Source organism: Talpa occidentalis, unplaced genomic scaffold (genome assembly GCF_014898055.3).
Source record: "Talpa occidentalis isolate TD23 unplaced genomic scaffold, MPIMG_talOcc4v2.1 talOcc4.5, whole genome shotgun sequence".
Classification (NCBI taxonomy): Eukaryota; Metazoa; Chordata; class Mammalia; order Eulipotyphla; family Talpidae; genus Talpa; species Talpa occidentalis.
This window is the reverse complement of record NW_023604861.1, coordinates 135,982,101-136,005,126: the sequence shown is the minus strand read 5'-3', so window position 1 is coordinate 136,005,126 and position 23,026 is coordinate 135,982,101. Positions and strand designations below refer to the sequence as shown.

General features: G+C 43.1%; 1 protein-coding gene and 1 pseudogene across 1 annotated transcript in view; both read right to left on the bottom strand.

The window, feature by feature from the left end:
- Window positions 1-21,113, bottom strand: part of ROCK2 (Rho associated coiled-coil containing protein kinase 2) — a 114,494-nt gene extending 93,381 nt beyond the window's left edge. The window contains 2 exon segments of the mRNA XM_037528523.2: window positions 20,974-21,077; window positions 21,080-21,113. Of these exon segments, the coding sequence (XP_037384420.1) occupies window positions 20,974-21,077; window positions 21,080-21,113 (138 nt within the window).
- LOC119259641 (L-lactate dehydrogenase B chain-like) lies at window positions 6,362-8,849 on the bottom strand (annotated as a pseudogene).
- Window positions 21,114-23,026: the final 1,913 nt, after the last annotated feature.

Below are 23,026 nucleotides of genomic sequence, written 5' to 3'. Positions count from 1 at the left end.
GAAGAGTGAACAGAAAAAAGGGCCTCCCTGGTGGCACAGAGGTTGAACCCTGGGCTGAGAAGCTGCCCGCAGCCTCTGCAGCACCGGTTCGATCCCTGGCCACAGGCGAGGGTCCCACATGGCGCACAGACCTCTCCTGCCACGCCCGCTGCTCCCCTCAGCAGTGTATTTTATCAGTCTGCCTGTTCTGTTCCCCGCTCTGACTCTGGTGAATTCTCTCACCCTCCCGCGCTTCTGACTGTACTCCAGTGCTTGTATAAATAAATAAATCTTAAAAAAAAAAAAAAAAAGAGTGAACAGAAGTGTGAGATCTTGTCTTGATGGTGAGAGGAGGAGGCAGAAGGTAGAAAAATGTAAGATTTCTTTCTAGGGGTATTTTGGTTGTTTTCAGGTGAGACATATGAACATATGCAGCAAGTCCAGACTCAGAATTAAGAAAGATTAAGGACAACAAAAGCTAATCAATAAGGCAAGAATGAAATCCACAGCACAGTTGGAGAATTAGTCCAAGACAGAATGATGGCCATCTCATCCCCTGAAACAGAAGGAGAGGAAGAACAAATGGTACAGAGGAGAAAAACTGGTGAGTCAAGTAACAGCAAATTAAGGGATCTCCTTTTGATGGCTTCTATTTCCTCATGAAGAAGACCATCTGTGGAGACTACTTTGTTTCTGAAGTTTAAAGGAAGGAAAGGCTACAACAGCGCCTCTGGAGAATGAAAGAATCTCTCTACAAACCTGACAGTTCCTGCAGTAGAGACCATAGATTCACTGTACCAGTGATCTGAGTAGTTGTATGTTTTTCTCCATCAGTGCCCAATAAGCACCTTTGTACAAGTGAGAGAGAACCTGATTCAAAAATCAAAGTTTTGCGAGGTGCACATGATAGAAATTCAACAGGGCAAGTAAGATGAGAAAGAATTCTCAAAGAGATTTGAAGTAATGGACAGTGGATTTGGGTTTGAAGTGAGTAGATAATGTAGTCTTGTCTGCTTACAAAGGAAGCATCTGCTGGAGAAAGGTGTCAATGAAATGAAGAACTCAAAAGTGCCAATGAATAAGTTCAGTAAAAGAATAAGAGATTGGCCTCCCTGGTGACGCAAGGGGTTAAGCACCGCACTATGGAGCAATCCGCAGCCTCTGCAGCATGAGTTCGATCCCCGGCAGGCCAGGGAGCAACCCATAGGGCACAGCAGACCTCTCCTGTCTCCCCGCTGCTCCCCTCAGCAATGTATTTCAGTCAGTCTGCCTGTTCTGTTCCCCAGTCTGTCTCTGGTGGATCCCCTCACCCCCCACCCCCGCATCTCTGGCCTGTACCCAACTCTTGTATGCATAAATAAATGAATCTTTTTAAAAAAGGGTAAGAGCTTAGTGTTAGAAAAAGGAAATTTAAATTAATGATCTCAAAGGTGAAACTGATTTCAGGTAACGGTGGGGTTCAGAGTCGATTCGTGGGAATAAGGTGAAGATAAAGACCTCCAGAGATGAGGAAACTGTGAGGCCAGGTACTCTGTTCATGTAAACACTGAATTCATCTGGAATGGTGATACAGGCTTGAGTAGAGTGAAGGTTAAGAACCAGAAGCCTGTGTCTTCAATGAAAAAAGAGATGTACATTCCAATTACTGGAGGCTTAGCTGTGAAAGAGAAACCCCTTCCTAGCCTTTCCTATGCTGAGATATGCAGAGAGTAAAAGAAGGTACAAGAGAGGGCTTTTCCTCAGGAAAAATATCAGTGTTATTAACACAAAGATTAGAGTAACATTCGGTAAAGAATTTGAAGATGCAAATGATATTAGCCTTAGAACAAGGGATGAAAATGCTTGAAAAGAACAGGAAGGAAAAGCAGGGGAGAGTGAGAAGAGGTATGTATAAAGGGCAAAAAGACAACAATGAAAGAAGATTCAGTGGAGTCACATCACAGAAAGCTGTCTAAGAGGACAGATTTCAAGGGCTCTCTGGAAGAAAAGATATACAGGTCTCTCAAAAGTCAGCCAGTTCTTGAAATAATTATAATTAGAAGAGTCTGCTCCTAGAGTGTGAGAAGATTCAGACCTCTGGAAGGAGCCAAGTGAAATCTGGATGAATTGTACCGGGTTATGGACACACACCAAAATCAGCAGGCAAAAGTTCCATTGGTTAGACCTGATTTGTAGGAACAGAGAAAAGCTCAACATCTATCTCACATTATAGAAATCAACAGTTGTCCTTTATCTGTAAGTAACCAGCCATCTGGAGCTTCCTTATGTTTCACAACACCTAGTACGGTGTGATAAAGAAATAAGAATACCTACTTAGCCAAATAAGACATTCCTTCTTTAGAATTAGTCACCTGTTCATAAAATGAAGGGAATGGATTAGAACCATTATTATTTATTAAAACAGGCAACCCATCCCTACACCCCAAAAGGAAGCAGCAGTAAACCCTACATGTAGATGCCTGTTGGGAATCAGACTAACCATTTGATTAAGCTTCCCAAACTTGCCATAGGCTCTGTGCTAGACCCGGGGAAGAGACACGATGACTGCCGCATAACTACGGGAGGTGACAGATACTAACTAAACCTAGTGTGGTAATGCCATCACAATATTATGCAGAGCAGCTATGCTAACCACTATATCACCAACACTCCAGCAGTATCAGTGTATACGTGTCATCATGCTGTACACCTTAAACATATACACTGCTGTATGTCAATTATAGCTCAATAAAACTGAAAGGAAAACTATTTTTAAAGCATTTACGCCTCACTACCCTAAAAAATGGTGGTTTTAGTCCCCATAATGCCAATATACTGAAATATGAAAGTAAAAAAACAAGCAAAAAAAAAATTTACATGATCACTGGAGGAGCTCCTGGTTATCAGTGAAAGGATCACCGCCTCCATCACTGGCCCTGTTCACTCTTTTGAAGTCTCTATGCCCCAAAGCTCATCATCTGTGAGCTAGAAAGCCCATCAAGACTGTCCCGCTATTCTCTCTTCAACACTCTTCCAAAAAACCCCTCCCTATACTTCTAATTCAGAAGACAGAGATAGGCACCTAAGCAGAGACCAATCAGAAGTCAAAAAATAGTGTTTTTCTAAGAAAAAACTCTGAAATATAAAACAGCAGTACATAAACTTCATTTCCTAATTCATAGGAATAGGGAAAGTATAGAATGTGTCACCATAACAGTGGCTAACAATTAGGCTTCTCCTCATACACATTTTAATTACACCTAGATACTAATCCAGTTTTTCCTAGCCCACAGAAATACAAATTCTAATTCCATGAGGTTGTTAAATGGTTAACAACAGACTTCAGCAATAAGCCCAGTTCTGTTACCAGATCCTAAATCCCAAAATTAGTTCTCAAATTACATGGCTGAAGAAAATTAAAGTTATTGATCACAAAGGCCATCCATGGAAAATGAGCGCACCACGTTACTAGTGTGTTACTTGTATATATTCTACATGACAAAATTTAATTTTCCCTGATATGCCTGTATGCCAGAATCTGTGTAAGAGAAAACAGCATAGCATCTGTATTTTGCTTCTTCCAAGCTATTCATCGTTGTTGCTAAATTTGCCTTTGTTACTAAAAGCAGATCAAAAGCTGCTAAATTCAAGCCACAGATAAGAACTGCTGGTGCAACCTAAATGCTCTTTTAAATCTTACATAAGGTATGATTAACATTTTTGCAAATGGATAAAGATGTAAAAATTGTCACGACTTTTTCTTATATTTACCTAAAAGGATTTCTGAAATTTGATATTACATAAGAACACCAGATTCCGTTTTGATGGTTCAATATCAAACCTACTCAAAATGAATAAATCTTAGCTGGGGAAAAGTGATAACTGGTGTGCAATAAGATACTCTAAAAAAATAAATATAAGCACAAATTCACTCACTACAAGCAATTATTCTCAGAGAATGAACAAATCAAAATGTAACTAATTTTCATTTATTGATTTATATTTTAGAGAACTTAATATGAGCCAAGTAATATACCTTTTGGGGAAAAACAAACTAATATCAGTAGCTTGATTCTGCATGCACATATCTTCTGAAGACACAGACACAACATGGATTGATTTACAGACAGTTCAAATGTCATTAAAAAAGTTTACAGAGGGCCTCCCCGGTGGCGCAGCGGTTGAGCGCTGGGTTGTGAAGCTGCCCGCAGCCTCTGCAGCGCCGGTTCGATCCCCGGCTGCTCCCCATCCACTGGACGAGGGTCCCACATGGCGTGCAGACCTCTCCTGCCGCCCGCTGCTCCCCTCAGCAGTGTCCTTCGGTCCTTCTGCCTGCTCTGCTCCCCGCTCTGGCTCTGGTGAATTCTCTCACCCTCCTGCGCTTCTGACTGTACCCAGTGCTTGTATAAATAAATAAATAAATATTTAAAAAAATAAAAATATACTTGAAAATAATCAAGTCATTTCCTTCATTTTTTTAATTCTTTACTTCCTTAAAAAATTCTTAAGGAAAGAAACTCAGTTGTATTTTTATATATCAATATAGGCTAAACATGGGTGCGTTTTACAGACTTAAAGGAATTTTACTTAGAGAAAGTAATTTGAAATAAGTCATTGATCATATCTTAAACTTATTTCAGAGGTTTGTTAGAACTTGAACCAAACTGAACAATTCTGTTTATTTAAAATACACACACACACACACACACTCTCTCTCTCTCTCTCTCAAATCCCATGTCAGAGACTTACATTCTCCATATCTTCAAAGACAAAGTTTCCCTCTATTAAAATTTATAACAACCCCCTCTCCCCAACTTCCCCCAAAATATTAGTAATTAACTTCTTAACAGTTTATTGGGCATTTTACTTTATGATTTCCCTCTGACGGAAATGTCATAAGCCAATTTGGTACTAGTTTCCTTTTATCAGTTCCAAATTTAGTTTTATTTACATCATCCATTGTTCTATTATGAAAATATCTTAAAAATGGAAAACAAATGTTTTCAGTAATGCCTGCAAAATTTATAATTTCACAGCTGCTCCTTTTTAACAGAAATATATGTTTGCAGCAGAAACTGTTTTTTAGAACTACCAGCAAAATCCTTTCAATGAGTTTTCTCATTCTTTCATAATGTAACATCTTGCTTTTGTGACTAAATTTTTCTTTAGCCTGAATATAACAATTAAAATACCCTAACTTTAAATGTTGCCATCACGAATTATATATCCCACTTACGTTATAATCAGAAAAATGTCCCAGCATTGTTTCATGTGGACATGTCATAACAAATTTCATTTTGTAAAATATTTAGAAATGCTGGCGCACCCTGCACAACACTAAGGTCTGACTGAATAGGAAGTCTAGTCAACAGATTGTAAATGTCTCTGAATCAGAAAGTGTTAATAAATCACAAGTAACAAGCTTCCAAGATAAATGCACAAGTAAATTAAGTCAATGGAAGAATGGCCACCCAGTGTCAAACTGTTTCACATTTGTCGTTTTCTTTCTATTCAGCCATAATTTGGAAAGTACGGATACTTTAAAAATAAACTGTCACAGATTTTTAGGCTATTAAAGATTTTCTCACTGTGAGTCACCCTAGAGTCTTATAATCAAATTTGACTAACTGATTGATTGAGCCTTGGCCACAGATGTATGCAGTTTTATTAGCCACAAGATGAAATAAAATCTGAAAACAGCAAGTTGCTGTATATTTTAGATACTGAAGAAAGACAAAAATCACAACTGCTATTCCTATAAGAGCTAGAACTATTATCACAAGAACTAAGAAATGCAAATGTTAATTTTCAGATTTCTGAAATATGTACATATCTCTCAACCACCAAAATTAAAATGGCACAACAGTAAGAAATCTGATATGCAAGTACTTTAAAGAGTGACTATGAGCATTCTTATCCACTGCCTAAGAATTGCTGGGTTTTTTAATTTTTAATGATATAAAGACAAACAATCGCAAAGTGTGCAACAGTGATATGTTAATGACTCTAACACAATCAATAACATAAAAGCTGTTTTGTAAATTTCAAAATAGTTTCATTTAAGGATTTTGAGTTTTTTTCCCTTTTTTGCTTACCTTTGAAAAAGAAACCACAAAATAATTTTTGAATGACTTATTTTTTAGACAGTCACAATCACAGATGTACATTCACAATCCTGCTTTCGGGCCATGCTCTGAAGGATACATTTCTAGTGAAAATTTTCTCCCCAAATGAAGTCAACTCTCAGTAACTCAAAAGACCATCACTAGTTCTCCCATTACCACTTATTAAATGTGAATCATCAAAATTATATATTTCTAGGCCACTAAGTTTCTGTAGACTATATTTCTCGCAGAAAGCTAAGAAGTAATAACTTTCATATTGAAATTTAAAATATTTATATTTTACCATAATAAATTTTTTTTTTCATTTCTATTTGGTGTATCTTCTGATTCTCTCTTCAGAATTACTTGGCAAATTAAATTTTCTTCTAAAGTAAGAAAAAGAGAAACCTCAGTCTGACTCCTATTGAGTTCTGAAAGTTCTAAAATATGATGACCCTTGATATTTTAGAAATATCTTGCATCTCTCCATGTCAGTCTTTTCCACATAACCAATTCTGCGTGCCAAAAAGATTTTTTTTTATTTTTCCAGTCCTGTTTTTCAGATATTGACCTGCAGACTACCTGCATCAAAATGACCTGAGGGAACTCCCTGGTGGTGGAAGGATTAAGTGTCAGTACTATCACCGCTATGGCCTCAGTTTGATCCCAGACCAAGGGAGTTGACCCACAAGGCGCAGCAGGCCTCTCCTGTCACCCCACTGCTCCTTCTCAGCAGTGGATTTCAATGGATCCACTGTTCTGCTCGCCCATTCTGTCTCTGGTGAATCCTCTCGCCTCCCGTGCCTCTGACCTACACCCCAATTCTTAGATACAATAAATAAATAAATAAATCTTTAGAAAGAATTAAAAAAGACCTGAAACTCTTGTTTAAATACAAATTGCTGGACCCCCCATGTCTGAATCAAAAGATCTGACACCCTAGGGGTGATTCTGGCCCCCATGAGCTAATTCTGATTTTCTGGATTCACCTTAGCCTTCGTGAGCCTCTCTTCGTGAGAAAAAAGTTTTCTCCCCTTTTTGGATAACTCTGAAGCCCGGGCCACTTTGCCAACCTCTGAATTGTGCTGCACCCTGAGCACAGTGGTTCCCATACTTCCCTGATTTAAGAATTACCTGTAGAATTTTTTTCACATAACAATAGTTAATTTTACGTGTTCAAAGTCTCCTATACAAACATTAAACCAAGTGTGAGTTTTGATTCTGTGAGTCCAAATTCACAGTTATTGATAAGAAGATAAAAGCAAGCTGTGATCCATGTGCATGGATGAAACCTAAACGCTCATGGCTCATCATAGTATAGTTTTAAAATGTCTCTACAGTCTAGAACCCAAAGTCACAGGGCTTTGAGGTCCTTCTGGATGTCCCACAGGGCATCTGCACTTTTCTTGAGTGGAGCAACCAGAGCAACCAGCTTCTGGTTGAAAACACTGATTAACCCAGGAGCATTCATGACACATGGAAGGCTCAGGAAGACTTCACTCCCAATGAGATACATTCTTCACCATAGTTGACACTGGATGAATCCTGCCTGGTTAGATTTTTGAACATGGATTAAGTGAGGTCATCACACTCAATCCAGTAGCTCAGTTGGTGTATCCTTTCAGTTTGATGACTTCAGAGGCACTCTGAACCACCATTTTACGCAGTTCCTTCCAATTTTCACTATCATTGTCTGCTCCCATTTCTGGCTTCAGTTCCTAGGCTCCACACAGTCACCACAGTATTCCCAAATCCACTGAGTGCAGCTGCTGAGGTGAATGCCAAATTTTTCAGCCACAAGAGCGCAAAATCTAGCAGAATCCAGATTATACCCACTTTCAACAGCGTGGTACTTGGTTGAAGTGCATTAAGTCTCCAGGTTGGAGATCACAATGAGGTATCAGGACTGTGCTTGACAACCTAAGGAATAATGAATTTGAAGGCAATGACTTTCCTTTGTACCATATTCAGAGAACTTTCTCCTTCTATTTAGGACTCCTGTAGTTACCACCATTATCTTAGAATCCATGGCACAGAGTGATCAGTCTTTCACTGACACAATTTTAGGCACCTAAAGAAATAAGCTCCTGTGCTGCAGATCTGTCATTTCTCCTTTCAATTTATCTTCCAACACATCCACAAAGACAAGTTCATCTGCCAGAGACTTTCCCAGAATGCTGATGGCACCTGTCATACCAACTTGTCCAACACCCACTACAGTGATCTTGTTGTTTGGAACCACTGCCTCCTCTTCTACAACTTGCACAATCAGTTTTCCTCAAGAGCTGCCATTATACACTGGAGAGGGAAAGCTCTCAAAAGACTCAGTAAAAGTTGTGCAAAAAAAGACAATGTCCATACCTTTGGGATTTTTAAGACTTCAAATTCCTAGGTCACACCACATCCAATTATATTAGAAAGTCTGGGGTGGAAATCAGGCATCTGTATCTCTAAGTTCTTCAGGTGAGTTTGGAAGCCACTGTCTTAGCTTTTGTCTTTAGCAGCTACAGATTAGAAAAATCTTAACTTAAAAATGATCTGTAGGAGTGAGGCCGTAACTATACTGATGTTAAATTAAGCTTTTAAACCCCAGACAGATAGATGATTTCCTTTTTATTTTAACCCATTACGGAAATTTTTTCAACAGATTAAATTATCACTTCTTTTAAAATTACTTTTTTAGAAAGGATGTAAGACTTGTAAAAATTGTTTCACAGTGAATACAACAAATATTGAATCATATCATAGTCATAAGTTTAGAGAAAAGTTCATTATTTCATTTGCATATTAATTTCAATGATTACATCTTGAGAAATATAAACATTGGAACAGCAATACAAAAGTCAATTTTACATATTTAAAAGCAATTTTAAATATTCTGTTAACTCCAAGCAATTTTTTTCTAAAGTTAGTTTTTAACATTACGTTACATTTGCCATCCTTTCCCTAATTTGATTTTCTATCTCATTTCCCTGAAATGAAATCACTGATCTTTACTTATTCCATTGGCGTTGATTGTACGGTCTATTAGCAGCACTTGATAAAAGCTAAAGGCTGACAATGAAAAAATTTTTAAATCTTTATTCTTTCAACTAAGATAAGCTAGTCAACCACAACACACCATTATGAACCATTCAATTTCAACCTGACCTAGGTAATGTAAAATATGGCCATGTATTTCAATGTGTAACATAAAAGCCAAAAGTGCCACAAACTGTATAATAATGTTATCCCAAAAAGGTGAAACACCTTTCAAAATTATATTAAGTACTTGGAAGCTTAATATTTTAAATACTTTTGCAGAACTTTCAACGTACAAAAACACATTTCACTAAAACTTGCAAGCCACATGAAAACTGCCAGTGCACTTTTTATAAAAATTAATATCACTATAACCAAAAAGTTTTATTCATCTTAAGTGTTTTTTGAAATAATTTCTTTGATTTTTGAGTGTTCAAAAAATGTCTTTAATCTTTTATTAAAGACAAAAGTGAGGGCCTCCCTGGTGGCTCAAGGGGTTAAGCACCACACTATGAGGCAATCCGCAACCTCTGCAGCACAAGTTCGATCCACAGCCGGCCAAGGAGCAACCCGCAGGGCACAGCGGACCTCTCCTGCCTCACCTGCTGCTCCCCTCAGCAGTGTATTTCAGTCAGTCTGCCTGTTCTGTTCCCCGCTCTGTCTCTGGTGAATCCTCTCACCCCCCGCATCTCTGGCCTGTACCCCAGCTCTTGTATGCAAAAATAAATAAATCTTTCTTTCAAAATAATAAAATAAAATCAACTTTCTTGAAAAAAAAAAAAAAGATGAAAGTGGTTATCTTTGATAAAATCAAAAAAATACAATCATCTAAACTAAAGCGTAAACTTCAGCCTCAATAAACATATTTCCAGTATGACTTCTAGAGGAATCATCCTGAAATGTGAGGCAAAACAGTAGGTTCACATCCTGACAGAATGTGCTTAAATAAGGCAGCTACTTTTACATCTGGGGGAAAAAAAAAAACTTTGTATTTTGGATAAATTCCAAAATTTTGTGCAGAATGTAATCCCACAAGTCAATATCCAATGTCATATGTCATCTGTGAACAACAGACAATATTTATATTTGTTAAATTCAACTGGGTGTTCAAAGCATACACAAAATATAATATACAGTGCTTAAAACACCCTCACAGAAACCAAGTTACTAAAATAATACTAAGAATTGCTTTATAACTAGAACAGGGAAGTATGATGATAAATGTTGGGTCAAGATGAGAAAAGTTTATAAGCTTACTTTTAGCGTGCTCAACGTAATAAAAAAAAGGAAAGATAAACACAGAGAAGAATTGGAGAAACTTGAAATTCAGTAAGTCAATAAATTAGTAAGTGAGCAGTACCTCACTTGAGCTATAGCCTACACAACCACGAGAAGTGTCACTACCGTTACAGGGCAAAGCGCATTGAGTACTTGGAAGCAAAAGGTACACCAGAGCAAGGTTGGAAAAATATGCTTAGTTGGGAGACTACTTGGTAGGGTAATTCTATCTACAAAAGGCTCTGGTCTATATTTGTATTCCATTTCTAAACATTAGAATTGATTTGCGGTGTACAAACTCAAACTCCCTTCACCATTTAATCACTAACTCCTGACACAAAAACAAAAAACAATTTAAACATATTGATTCAAGGTAGACCACACTCATGAATCATAAAAATAAAAAGAACAAGCAAAATTAACAAGTGCATGAGACAATACTCAGCATCACTTATGAGCAAAATGAACTACAATGGCTACAGTCACAAAGACAGATGAGGGAAAAAAATGGAACCCTCATAACTTCCTGGTGGGAATGCTAAATGCTGCAGTCATTTTGGAAAATAGTTTATCAGTTTTCTTAAAAGTTAAGCCTCAATTAACCATATGACCTTACAATCCCAGTCCTTGAAATCTGGCCAAGAAAAAACAAAAATATATCCACACATATAATGAATGATAAAAAATGTGTAAAGCTATAAAATGGAATGTTACAATGAAAAAAGACAAAATATATATACTACAACATAGAAAAACATTAAAAACATTATGCCAGGTGAAAGAAGCCAGAATAATTACATATTATATGATGCTACTTATATGGAATTTCCAAAGAAGAAAATTTTATAAAAACAGAAACGAGATCAGGCTCAGGAGTAAGACTGACTTCAAGCATGCTCAAGGGAATTTAGGATTTAAATGAAAATGGTTTCTGATGATGGCTGCACAGTACTATAAATTCACTGAATATCAGTATATGGTACATTTACAATGTGTGAACTTTACAGTATGTATCTATCAATTAAAAAGAACTTAGAAAGCTACTAAACAATGATAACTGACTATTTTCAATACCTTCTGACAACTATCAACTGCCAGGCTTTTATTTCAGGACTAATTCTAAGAGCAAATAAGAGACTGAAACGTACCTTATCTTGCATTACATCTACAGGCAACACTTCATTCAACCAACAATTATCAAAGACTTACTAGAAGCAAGATACTACATATTGCTCTCCTTTGTTAAATGAACATCACTAGCAGATACAGAAGAAAAACTCCCATAACTCTAAATCACCTTCTTTCTCTGTTTTAAGTAATACAAAGGGAACAAAAAATATAAGCATTTGGATTTATTTCTTTAGCATTTGGGTTTATTAGGAAAAGAAGTACAATTTACAAGGCACAACAATAAGACCCCTAAAAACACCATGTCCTAAAAGAGCTTACATTCTGTTAAACAAACTCTAAAAGCAAGAAGTATATATAAAAAAAACAATGCTTAGTATATTATGAATTCCTTATCACAATCATTCAGGTAATAAAAACAATACCAACACTATTCTGGTCTGTTCCATCTTAATGCAGTACAGTACTGCTGGACAAGACTCTGCTATTCATTTCCATGGCATAAAAAACCACTGCAATAATGAAGTTAGAAATTAGTTCCAGGTCTATATATAATCCCTTAAAAATAAAGAAAATTTCTATCACCTGCTTTATAACTAAAAAGCCTAAAACTCTTTTAGAGAGTATTTTTTAGAGAATAAAAGACATTAAACATTTAACACCATAACAAAAAAGTATAGACTTTAGGTATCTGAAAAAACACCTTCCCTATCAAAATCCAAAATGAAGCAACAAATCATAAAGTCATTCTTGGACTTAGAAATACTTCCAGAAAGATTATCAACAATGAACCAAAACCAAACCTCAGCATCTCCTTTTTGACAAAGAGAGAAAGAGTTGTTTGGGACACTCAACTGTAGAATTTGCCCAAAGAGAATGTCTATAATTTAATCATAATTAAAGGTGGCTGGGGTGAGTACAGCTGAGAGGAAAAGAGAATGATTCCAATCAAGAATAAAGTGAGAAAAAGCTGTTTTAGTAGAACCCCAAATGCCATCATGATTTCATATCAATTTAAATATTAAGCTCCATATGACAATGAAAAATGGCAGATTTTGTGTTTTTTACCAAAAGCTGTAAGTTGCTCTTAATCATCCACATGTTTTTCACCAGTATCCCTTTTTTTTTTTTTAAACATTTATTTATTGATTGATACAAGCACTGGGTACAGTCAGAAGCACAGGCGTGGGTGAGAGAATCAACCAGAGCCAGAGCGGGGAACAGAACAGGCAGAACGACGAAATACACTGCTGAGGGGAGCAGGGGGCAGCAGGAGAGGTCTGTCGCGCCATGTGGGACCCTCACTGGTGGCCGGGGATCAAATGGTGCTGCAGAGGCTGCGGGCTGCTTCACAACCTAGCGCTCAACTGCTGCGCCACCAGGGGAGGCCCCACCAGTATATCCCTTTATCACTAACTGAGCATATATAATTTTTGAATGTCAGCACAAAATAAGATTTTAAATATAGTAATAGAGTATATTTTTTTAGACAAACTCAAGAGGCCCAAATGGAGACCAAATCTATCATCAATAGTCTCTCTCCCCCCCCCCCAAATGCCACTCTCCAAATAGAAAGCAATGGTAAGAACAGAGATATAAACAGAGGTTCCAAATTAAACAATTTGGAAACTCTTAATATATAAACAAATCTTAAGAAAATCTTTGAACCCCCATGCTATTCTTTTTTTTTAAATATTTATTTATTTATTTATTTATTTATTTATACAAGCGCTGGGTACAGTCAGAAGCGCGGGAGGGTGAGAGAATTCACCAGAGCCAGAGCCGAGAGCAGAACAGGCAGACTGACGAAATACACTGCTGAGGGGAGCAGTGGGCGTGGCAGGAGAGGTCTGCGCACCATGTGGGGGACCCTTGCTGGTGGCCGGAGATCGAACCGGTGCTGCAGAGGCTGTGGGCAGCTTCACAGCCCAACGCTCAACCACTGTGCCACCAGGGAGCCCCCCCCCCCACCATGCTATTCTTTCCATCAGATTTCTAAATGGAATAAAAGTAACACTAAAAGTAAAACCATTACAGAGAGTATTAAAAGAGAACCTCCTTGCTGGCCTAGGAGTTAAGTTTCAACAATATCACCCCTATGCCTGAGATCCATCCCCAGCCAGGGAGGTGACCCACACGGAGCAGCAGACCTCTCATGTCTCCCCGCTGCTCCCCCGCAGCAATGGATTTCAGTAGATCTGCCTGTTCTGCTCCCCACTCAGGTGAATCCTCTCACCACCCCCCTGCACCTCTGGCTACACCCCAGTTCCTCTATGCATAAATAATCTTTAAAAAAAAATAAAGTACTAAAAGTCAAGCATACAACATTATAATCTCAGTAATAAAGAATGTCCTACGACATCCAAGCCAGAAATCACTCTACAGTGAGAAGAGTGATAAATCTACCTGCATAAAAACTTCTATTATTCATGTAACATAAAAAAATGACAAAGCATGAGGAGAGTATAATTTTCTTTTTTATAGTCTTTTTTTTTTCTGATTTTTATACCAAAATGTTAAAGTGGTTATCTCTATGGAGAGAGATTATAGATTAAGAATCACTTGCATTTAAACTATTCTGTTTCCTAAATTTTCCACATTAAGAACATATTAATTTTATAAATTAAAAAATGGCAAATCTTTATTCACTTCAAACAACTAAAGATTTAATATAGTCACCAAGGTGGTAGAAATACAATAAAAGTCCATCTATCAATAAACTGATTTTCAACAAAGGCACCAAGCAATCATCCAATTAGGAAAGGACAGAACTTTTTTTAATTGCTGCTTGTGACTACAGTTAGCAATGCTGACTGAGACACTGAGAGTTGCTAAGAAAAGCAAATTCTCAAATGTTCTTACCATAATAACTGAAAGTTAAATGTGAGGTGAACCTTATTGTGGCAAACACTCGATATATACATGTATCAATTTATCAATTATATTCCTTAAATGAGTATGTTCCATGTCAATCAGCCTCAATAAAGCTGGGAGGAGGGGAGCATGATTTGATGTTGCACATCCAGGCCAGCTACAGGATATGGGAAATGTAGGCAAAAATAAAACCTTGACCCTTAACTCACATCACACACTAAAATTGGCTTAACATGTACCCTTGACCTAAATGTAAAAGTTAAACTATAAAGCTTCTAGGAAAAAAGAGAGAGAGAGAGAGAGAGAGAGAGAGAATATGCTTTTTGACATGGGAATAGGTGTCTTAGGCAGAAAAAGCAACTAAAAACTTATTAAAGGGCCTCCCCTGGTGGCACAGCAGTTGAGTGCTGGACTGCGAAGCTGCCCGTAGCCTCTGCAGCGCCAGTTCGATCCCCGGCCACCAGCGAGGGTCTCACATGGCGCGACAGACCTCTCCTGCCGCCCGCTGCTCCCCTCAGCAGTGTATTTCATCAGTCTGCCTGTTCTGTTCCCCGCTCTGACTCTGGTGAATTCTCTCACCCTCCCGCGCTTCTGACTGTACCCAGTGCTTGTATAAATAAATAAATCAATCTTTAAAAAAAAAAATCTCAAAAAATAAAAAAAAACTGATTAAAAAATAAACAAGTAATTTTTTAAATAGTAACAGATTAGCAGAAAATATTTTCAAATATATTTGACAAAGAAATGATATCTAGACAATATAAAGAACCTGTACAATTCAACATTAGAAATAAACAAATAAAAAACCAAATTTTTTTAAATGAGCGAAAAATGTGAAGATACTTCACACAGAAGTACACAAATGGCCAGTAAGTGCAAGAAAGAGTACATCATTTGTCATTAGGGAAGTGCAAATAAAATCCCAGTGAGATACCACTACCCTCCCACAGAATGGCTAAAATTTGAAAACTAAATATTGGGAAGCAATTAAAACTTACACTGTTGGTGGCAGTAAAAAAATGCTATGACCTCTTTGGGAAAAGATCTGGCAGTTTCTTAAGAACTAAACATACATATCCATCCTATGACCTAGCAATTTCCACTACAAAATATTTACCTAAGAGAAATGAAAACATGTCCTCACGAATACAATACAAGATTGTTCATAGCAAGCGTTATTAAGAGCCAAAGTATATAATACATAGCAGCCAAAACTGCAAACAACCCAGGTATCCATCAACAGACGACTAACGAACTGTGGCTTATACATACCTAGAATATATTACTCAGCATTAAAAAAAGGGAAAAAACTACTGATACACACAATTGCAAGGACCAACCTCAAAAACTATGCTGACACTGAAACATACAACACAGTATTAGTCCTTAAAAAAAACTATGCTGAGCCAAAGAAGTTGGATACAAGAGTACCTGCTATAGTAAGATTCCACTTACATGAAATCTTCTAGGAGAGGCAAAAGTAGTCTTCAGCACCAAAATAAAAAATCAGGCATGTGACTGACTAAAGGAATGATGTGTGGAATTAGCTGAAAAAGCAATCAAGGGAGATTTCTGGGTTAACAGCAGTATTTTATATTTTGATAAGAATTTGCATTATATAGGTGTGTGCATTTGTCGAAGCTCAGTAAATTTGAGATACTCAAGATTTATGTCTTAAAAAACTAAGCAAATACTGAACTCTAGTTAATTAAATGCATGCTGTAGTGTTTAAAGAAGCATACTATTATCTGCAACTTTATATAAATCAAAAACTGTTAATTCTTTAACCTCACTATACTTTGAAATTCTCTATAAAAAAAATGTTGGGGGGGTGGTATTTAAATGTTACCCATTTCCTTGTTGGGATAATTTTAAGTATATCTTAAAACCCAACAATTCTACTTGTAGCCTAGATAAACTTTCCTTGTGCTCCGGAAATGTTCACAGCAACACTTCCCATAATAGAGAAAAAAAAAAAAAAAGTAAAACAATTGAAAAATCCATCAAGTAGACTGAAGCAAGAGATTGTGGTTTAAATATTAATTTAAAAAGGTAAGTCACAAAATATACAAATGTTAACACTTTATATAGTTAAAAGAACAAGTAAAACTAAACACTAGGGATAATACAAATGGGTAGACTACGAAATAAAACAAGGAGTAATAATAAAAGTTTTCAGGATAACAGAGGGACAATGCGGGAAAACTGAATTAAGCAGTGGCAGAGAGGTGACTTCAACAGACTGGTATTCTAGTTATTAATTCAAGCAGTGATTTCATGAATGTTTTTATGCTTATAATTCACTTTTGCATACTATAATCTCTTAATGTTTAGTATATTCTGGAATTCAAAATGAGAGAAGAGGGCTGTCTCATCAGGACACTCAAAAAACTTAGGCTCTAAGATAATTATACACAATATTTACAACTATTTGAGATATATGTAAGACTACAGTTCCTTACTTAAATCTACACTGGTCTTACCTTGGGACAGAATGTTTCCAAATGCAGAATGTTTTGGATTTTAGAAGGGTAATAAAGTACATATACCATATATAGTAAAGTCATAAAAACCCTCTTGGGTATCTGAGGCAGCATCCTGAAAGCAAATAAAGTAATACATTTCTCCACAGAAAAATATTACTATCTACACCAAAAGGGGTCAAACTGACTAGATTCTAACATCAGATCATGTTGAACTTTATCAATAAAGTTGTACCAAAACCTTGGTTTTCCGAGTTCTTTCTGTATCAGAATTGTAGCTAAAGGGTGGTGGATTTGTATTTTCAATGAGGTTCAAGTTCATCTAAATAGTAGGTTCCTGACATTGTGTAACCCTCCCTAACTCATTTTCTTTAAATATTTCCAGACCAAAATGCAGGTTTTAGGGCTTCCCAGGGGGCACAAGGGGTTAAGACACAACCTATGACACTATCCGCAGCCAGTGCAGCATGAGTTCAATCCCCGGCCGGCCAGGGAGCTACCCACATGGCACAGCAGACCTCTCCTGCCTCGCCCGCTGCTCCCCTCAGCAGTGTATTTCAGTCAGCCTGCCTGTTCTGCTCCCCACTCTGTCTCTGGTGAATCCTCTCACCCCCCACACCTCTGGCCTGTACCCAGTTCTTGTATGCATAAATAATCTTTTAAAAAAAAATGCAGGTTTTATTTAAAGTAATCCTATTTATGCCACAAATACCCAAGCACGCCGAAAAAGCATGTGTGATGTTATTTTTTCAATATTTATTCTATTTCATTTTTATGTCTTTATAATATTCACACTTATTACACAGTGGGAAAAACATATATACTATTTTGTTTTAATCAGGCAAGTAACCAGCACCAAACTGAAAGAGGCTAAAGCACTGGTTAAGTATTGTCATAAAGGGCCTCCCCGGTGGCACAGCGGTTGCGCGCTGGGCTGCAAAGCTGCGCGCGGCCTCTGCAGCGCCCGTTTGATCCCCAGCTGCTCCGGGGCCACCAGAGGAGGGTCCCATGTGGCGTGCAGACCCGCTGCTCCCCTCAGCAGTGTATTTCGGTCCTTCTGCCTGCTCTGCTCCCCGCTCTGGTGAATTCCCTCACCCTGCCGCGCTTCTGACCGTACCCGGTGCTTGTATAAATAAATAAATAAATAAATAAATCTTTAAAAAAAAATTCTAGAAACCACAGTTTAAAAAAAAAAAAAAACTATTGTCATAAAGTTCACAGGTATAGAAAAATCAATCAATAAAACACTTTCGCATTCTAAGTCATTTTACATCATAAATTTTTAATCACCTTTCCCCATCAACCTGAATCCCACAGGTTATTGTAAGCATTTACTCTTTAAAAAGCAAAGACTAAAAACCCTAAAGCACAAACCTTCAGAAAGATACGAAAATACAATTCTTTTGACCATAATATTCAGCAGGAGAAGTTGAATCTTGACAAAGCCTTCGGGCTGACCCAAAGCTTCAATCGCTGCAAAGACCATGGAAGGCCCTCCCTACTCCCAACAAAGGATTACAGAAGCAAACCTCTCTCAAAACTCTATTTTTAAATAATACCAAAGCACTCACAATCTGCAACCACAAAAGAAATATATTATCTTCAGACTAATTTAAGGACCTACTTAAAGCAAGGAGCCTCTGCAGAGAAAAAAGACAATAAAGTCTATACTGTTACAGTCTTGGAATCCAGCTGTCGGTGCCAGATTTCTACCATTTTTCTGACAGCAAATTCAAAAGATAATGCTGCACATTCAAATTATATGGCAAGAAACAGTGGCCAGTAAAACCACTTTCCTTTTCAAAGAAAGTTTAAAGTAATTAACTAAAAATATGCTTAGCCCATAGAAATAAGCTAAATTTAATGAGCACTACACTGCACCAAGCACTGAGCTAAGTAAGCACTGTACATGTTGTCTCATAAAACATTTTTTTCATACAAATGTATTTTTTGCCATCTAGTCCTAATCTTCTAGAAAATAACTAAACAGTAATTCCTGGTGTATTCCATCTTCTTACTTTTGTCATCTTAGGCAGTAGACCAACTTTAAATGGGTCTTTCTGAGCGCCTCAACGAAGCAGTAAGATGCAAGATGTCTTTATAAGACTAAGTTTTCTCTGTTAAGGAATATTTTCTACAGTAAAACTAAAATTAAAATGCCATCGGCAGTAAGACAATGACCGACTGTGACATGCAGGCTAAATGATAAGGTTTCAAATCTTTAAAGTGATGCCAGTCATTATTTCATCAGTATTTCAGGAAATATGTTTTTCTCACACTCTGAAAGATTAACTCACAGCGTTTCCATTTTCCATCCATGGAAAGATGGGAAAGTTCTGGTGATGGCCGCACAAGAACGCGAAAATTAATGCCATTGAACTGTGCACTTAAAAATGGTTTCAAAAGTGAATTTCATATTACAGGGATAGTACCACAACAAAAAATAGTTCATTCTAATATATGTAGTAAATTATAAGTATATGTAATTTAAAACTAGTTAAGGCTTTGTTTCACCTCATCAATTTGCAGTAGAAGCACCTGCAATCTCGCTCTAAAGAAAAGACTTAAGGTGCAATTAGTAATATTTACTGCAACTCAGAACCGCTTTATTTAATCAACTAAAATCTTCACAAAAGTCGGTCCACTTGGCAACATCTGATATCAACTCTCATACCAGGAACACATCACTCTAAGAAAAGTACAAAGTGTCTTCACTGTATTAGCCACTCAATAAATGAAAGGATCAAATTGTTTACTGAGCACGTGCCAAGTTTCATTTTTAAAACCAGCCTTCCTCTTAATTTCGGGAATACTTTAATCAAACAGAAGGTGTGGCCACGCTGCACGTATATACACATTCTTGAGGGTCAAGTTCAGAACCCCCTCAACAACCATGACCGACCCTACTGGAGACCCACGAGACGAAAGTGTGAAACATGTCCCCGTACCCCGACCAGGACCCGACGAAGACCCGAGAGGTGCTGCTCTATTTTTAACTGAACTCTCTGGCCGTAGGTCAGAGTCTCGCTAGCAAAATACCAAAGTGAAAATGCCGGGAGGGCAGCCAGTCTCCGCGCCAGCCCAGCAGCTCTGCCCCGCGCGCGGCCGCCCCACCCCAGCGGCAGGCTCCGGGACTCGGGGCGTCCCGCCTCCGACACCCCCCGCCGCCCCCGCGCCTCCGGGACGCGCCCGCGCCTCGGCCTCGCCGTCAGTTCCTGCCCTTTGGCCGAACTGAGTCACCGCGCCGCGATCCCGAACCTCAGAGCAGCCCCACGGCAGAGCCGGGCGGCCCGGAGAGGGAGGAGACGCCGCGCCCGCAGCGCACCCGCCGGGCGCCTCCAGCGGGCGCAGCAGGGCCGACCGCGGTGGGGCCGTCCGGGGCCCGGGACGCCCGCTCAGGCGCAGCCCGCGGGGGGCACCACCCGGGCCGCCTCCGCGCCCCCAGCCGGAGCCCGCGCCCTCCGCTCCCACGGGGCGTCCCGACCCACATCCAGCCGCTGTCCGCGCAGCGCACGCGCCCGCCCCGACAAAACAAGCCCGCGCGGCCCTCGGGAACCCGTCTCGTTTCCAAAACGGTCTCGTTTCCAAAAGGCCGCCGACGAGCAGCCCTTCCGCGGCGGTGAGCGCGGGTTGCAAAGGTCGTGGAGGCCCGAGCCGCGACGGGCGCGGCGCCCCCTCCCCGCCCACGGCCCCGGCGCCCCGCCGCAGCCCCCGAGGCGCCCGTGCGGAGACGAGAGCGCCCCCGACCCTCCCAACCCCGAGCGGGAAACTCCGCGCGCGTCCGGACCGCAGACCCGGGGCGCGGGCGGCTCCAGGTCACGCGCCCCAGGTGGGGCTCCGGGAGGGGCGGCTCGGGGTCCTCCCCGGGCCCCGCGTCCCCCGGCAGGACACGCGCGGGGCGCGTCGGGGGCTCGGAGCGCGGCCCCCGCCTCCCGGGCCGGGGGAGGCGGGCCGGGGAGGGGGCCTCCTCCCGGCGCTCCGGGAAGGGGCGCCCGGATCGGCTCCGGCCCGGGGCCCGGCGGCGGAGGGCGGGTCTCGCGGACCCCGCGCGCGGGGCTGCCGGAAGCCGCGAGCGGGCGCCGCGGCCGGGCGGGCCAGGTCCCGGGGGGCGCGGGCGCGGCACCTACCAGCAGGCTCTCCACGTTGATGGGCGAGCGCGGGTCGCGGATCAGCGCCTCCAGCTTCCTCTGGCGGCTCGCGCCCGCCCCGTCCCCCGGCGCGGCCTCGGGGCGCCGGGCATCTTCCCCGCCGGCGCGGGTCGGCTCATGCCGCCGCCCGGGCCGCGCTCCGCTCCGCGCTCCGGCCCGGCCGCCGCGAGGCCTAGCGCCGCCCCAGAGCCGCGGCCCGGGCGGGGCTCGGCCCGGGCCCACCGCCCGCCTCCCGCGGCGGCTGCGGGGCTCCACGCGGGCCCCGGGCCTGGGGCGGTCCGGGGCCGCCGGCCGGCGCGAGCGGCGAGGCGCCGCCGGTCCCCGCCCCTCAGGCCGGTCCGCGCCGCCGGGTGCGCCGACCGCCGCGAGCTCCCTCAGGACTCGGGCGGGAGCCGGACGGGGCGCCGCCACCCCGGCGCGGGGCAGGGCCGCCCCGCCCTCTGGGGCCCCGGGAGGCTGCAGCCCAGGCCGGGCCCGCTACGGCCGCCGCCGGCCGGCTCCCATGCTCGCCCGCCGCCCGCGCCCCGCCGCCGCCCGCGCCCTCACACTCCGCGCGGCGCCCGTGTCCGGCCGCGCGCCGCCGCTACCCACAAGCCCCTCCGCGCGCCGCCGCGAGCGCGCCGCCGCCAGCCCCGCCCCCGCGCCAGCCCCGCCCCGCGCCCGCCGCACGCCCCGCCCCCGCACGCCCCGCCGCGCCCCCGCGCCCCGGCCGGCCCCTCCCCCTCTCCACTTTTTTTAAATTTATTTATGTATTTATTTATACATTTTTCGCGATTCCTCTTGTCTGCTCCGCGGCGCCTTTCTCCTTTTTGAGCCTCCTTCGCGCCCGCCCCCCCCGGGAGTCCTCGGGTGCGCGGCCCCCGGGGGGAGGGAAGGGGGCGCCCCCGCGCCCCCCCAGACCCGGCCGGGCGGCGACCCGCGGACTCGGAGGCCCCCTGCCCGCGCCCCCCGCCCCGGGCCCCCCGCCCGCGCCCCAGGGCCCCCGCCCCAAGCCCCCCGCCGGGAGGGGGAGTGAGGGGAGGGGAGGGGGGAGTGGGGGGGAGGGGCCGCCCCCCCGCGGGCCCTGACTCAGGGCGCAGCTATGCGGCCTCGGGCCTCCCGGCGACCGGCGGCCGCTGCCCGCGCCTGCGGGGCTCCGCCCGGGCCCGGGGCCTGGGGGCCTCGAAGCCCCCGACCCTCCGGGGGGCGCGCGGGGGGGCTGCGGGGGCCCGCGCTCGGACCCCAGGCCCGGCGGGACGTCCCGGGCGCGCCCCAGCGGGGCCGGGGAACAAGGCGCGACAGAAAACGCTTCCGTCCGCGGAGCTGACGGGGCCGCGCCTCCGGGGCCGGGGCGGGGGGGGGGGGGCGCCGGGGGGCGGGGCGGGCAGGGACGGGGGCCGCGCCTCTGGGGGCCGGGGGGGCCGGGGGGCCGGAACGGGGGCGGCGCCTCCGGGGGCCGGGGGGGACGGGGGGGCAGGGACGGGGGCCGTGCCTCGGGGGGGCGGGGAGCAGGGCCGGGGCCCGGGAGCCCGCGCCTCGGCGCGGTGACCCCACTCGGGGAAGCGCGTCTCCCAGGACACGGCCGGGCAGCGGGGCGGCCTCCGCGGGACGCGCGGCCGGGCCGTGCGGAGGGGCCTGAGGGCCACGACCCCGCCGGGGACGGTCGTCGGGCGCCCGCGGTCGTCCAGACTCGCCCGGCACGGTGGCGGCGGGGGGCCGGCAGGTACCCCCAGCGCCGAGCCCCTGAAATCTTGGCGAAGTTGAAAGTTGTGCTGGGAAAAGTTAATCGAAACAGCGAGTGGCTCGAGCACGCCGGGTCGGCTCTGTGCGCGCAGCGGCCCGGGCAGGAGGAGAGCACAGGCCACAACCGCGCGTGGACGGGAGTTTTTCCCTCTGTAAAGAGGCTGAAGAACAGGAAAATTTTAAAACTTGAAACCTACTTTTTGCCCCCAAAATAATCCGGAGCGGATGAACATATTTTAGCAATAGGAGGGGATGACCCGCTCCTAAAATCTGTTAGTCACTGAGTAGTAGGAATCTTTTTTTTTTTTAA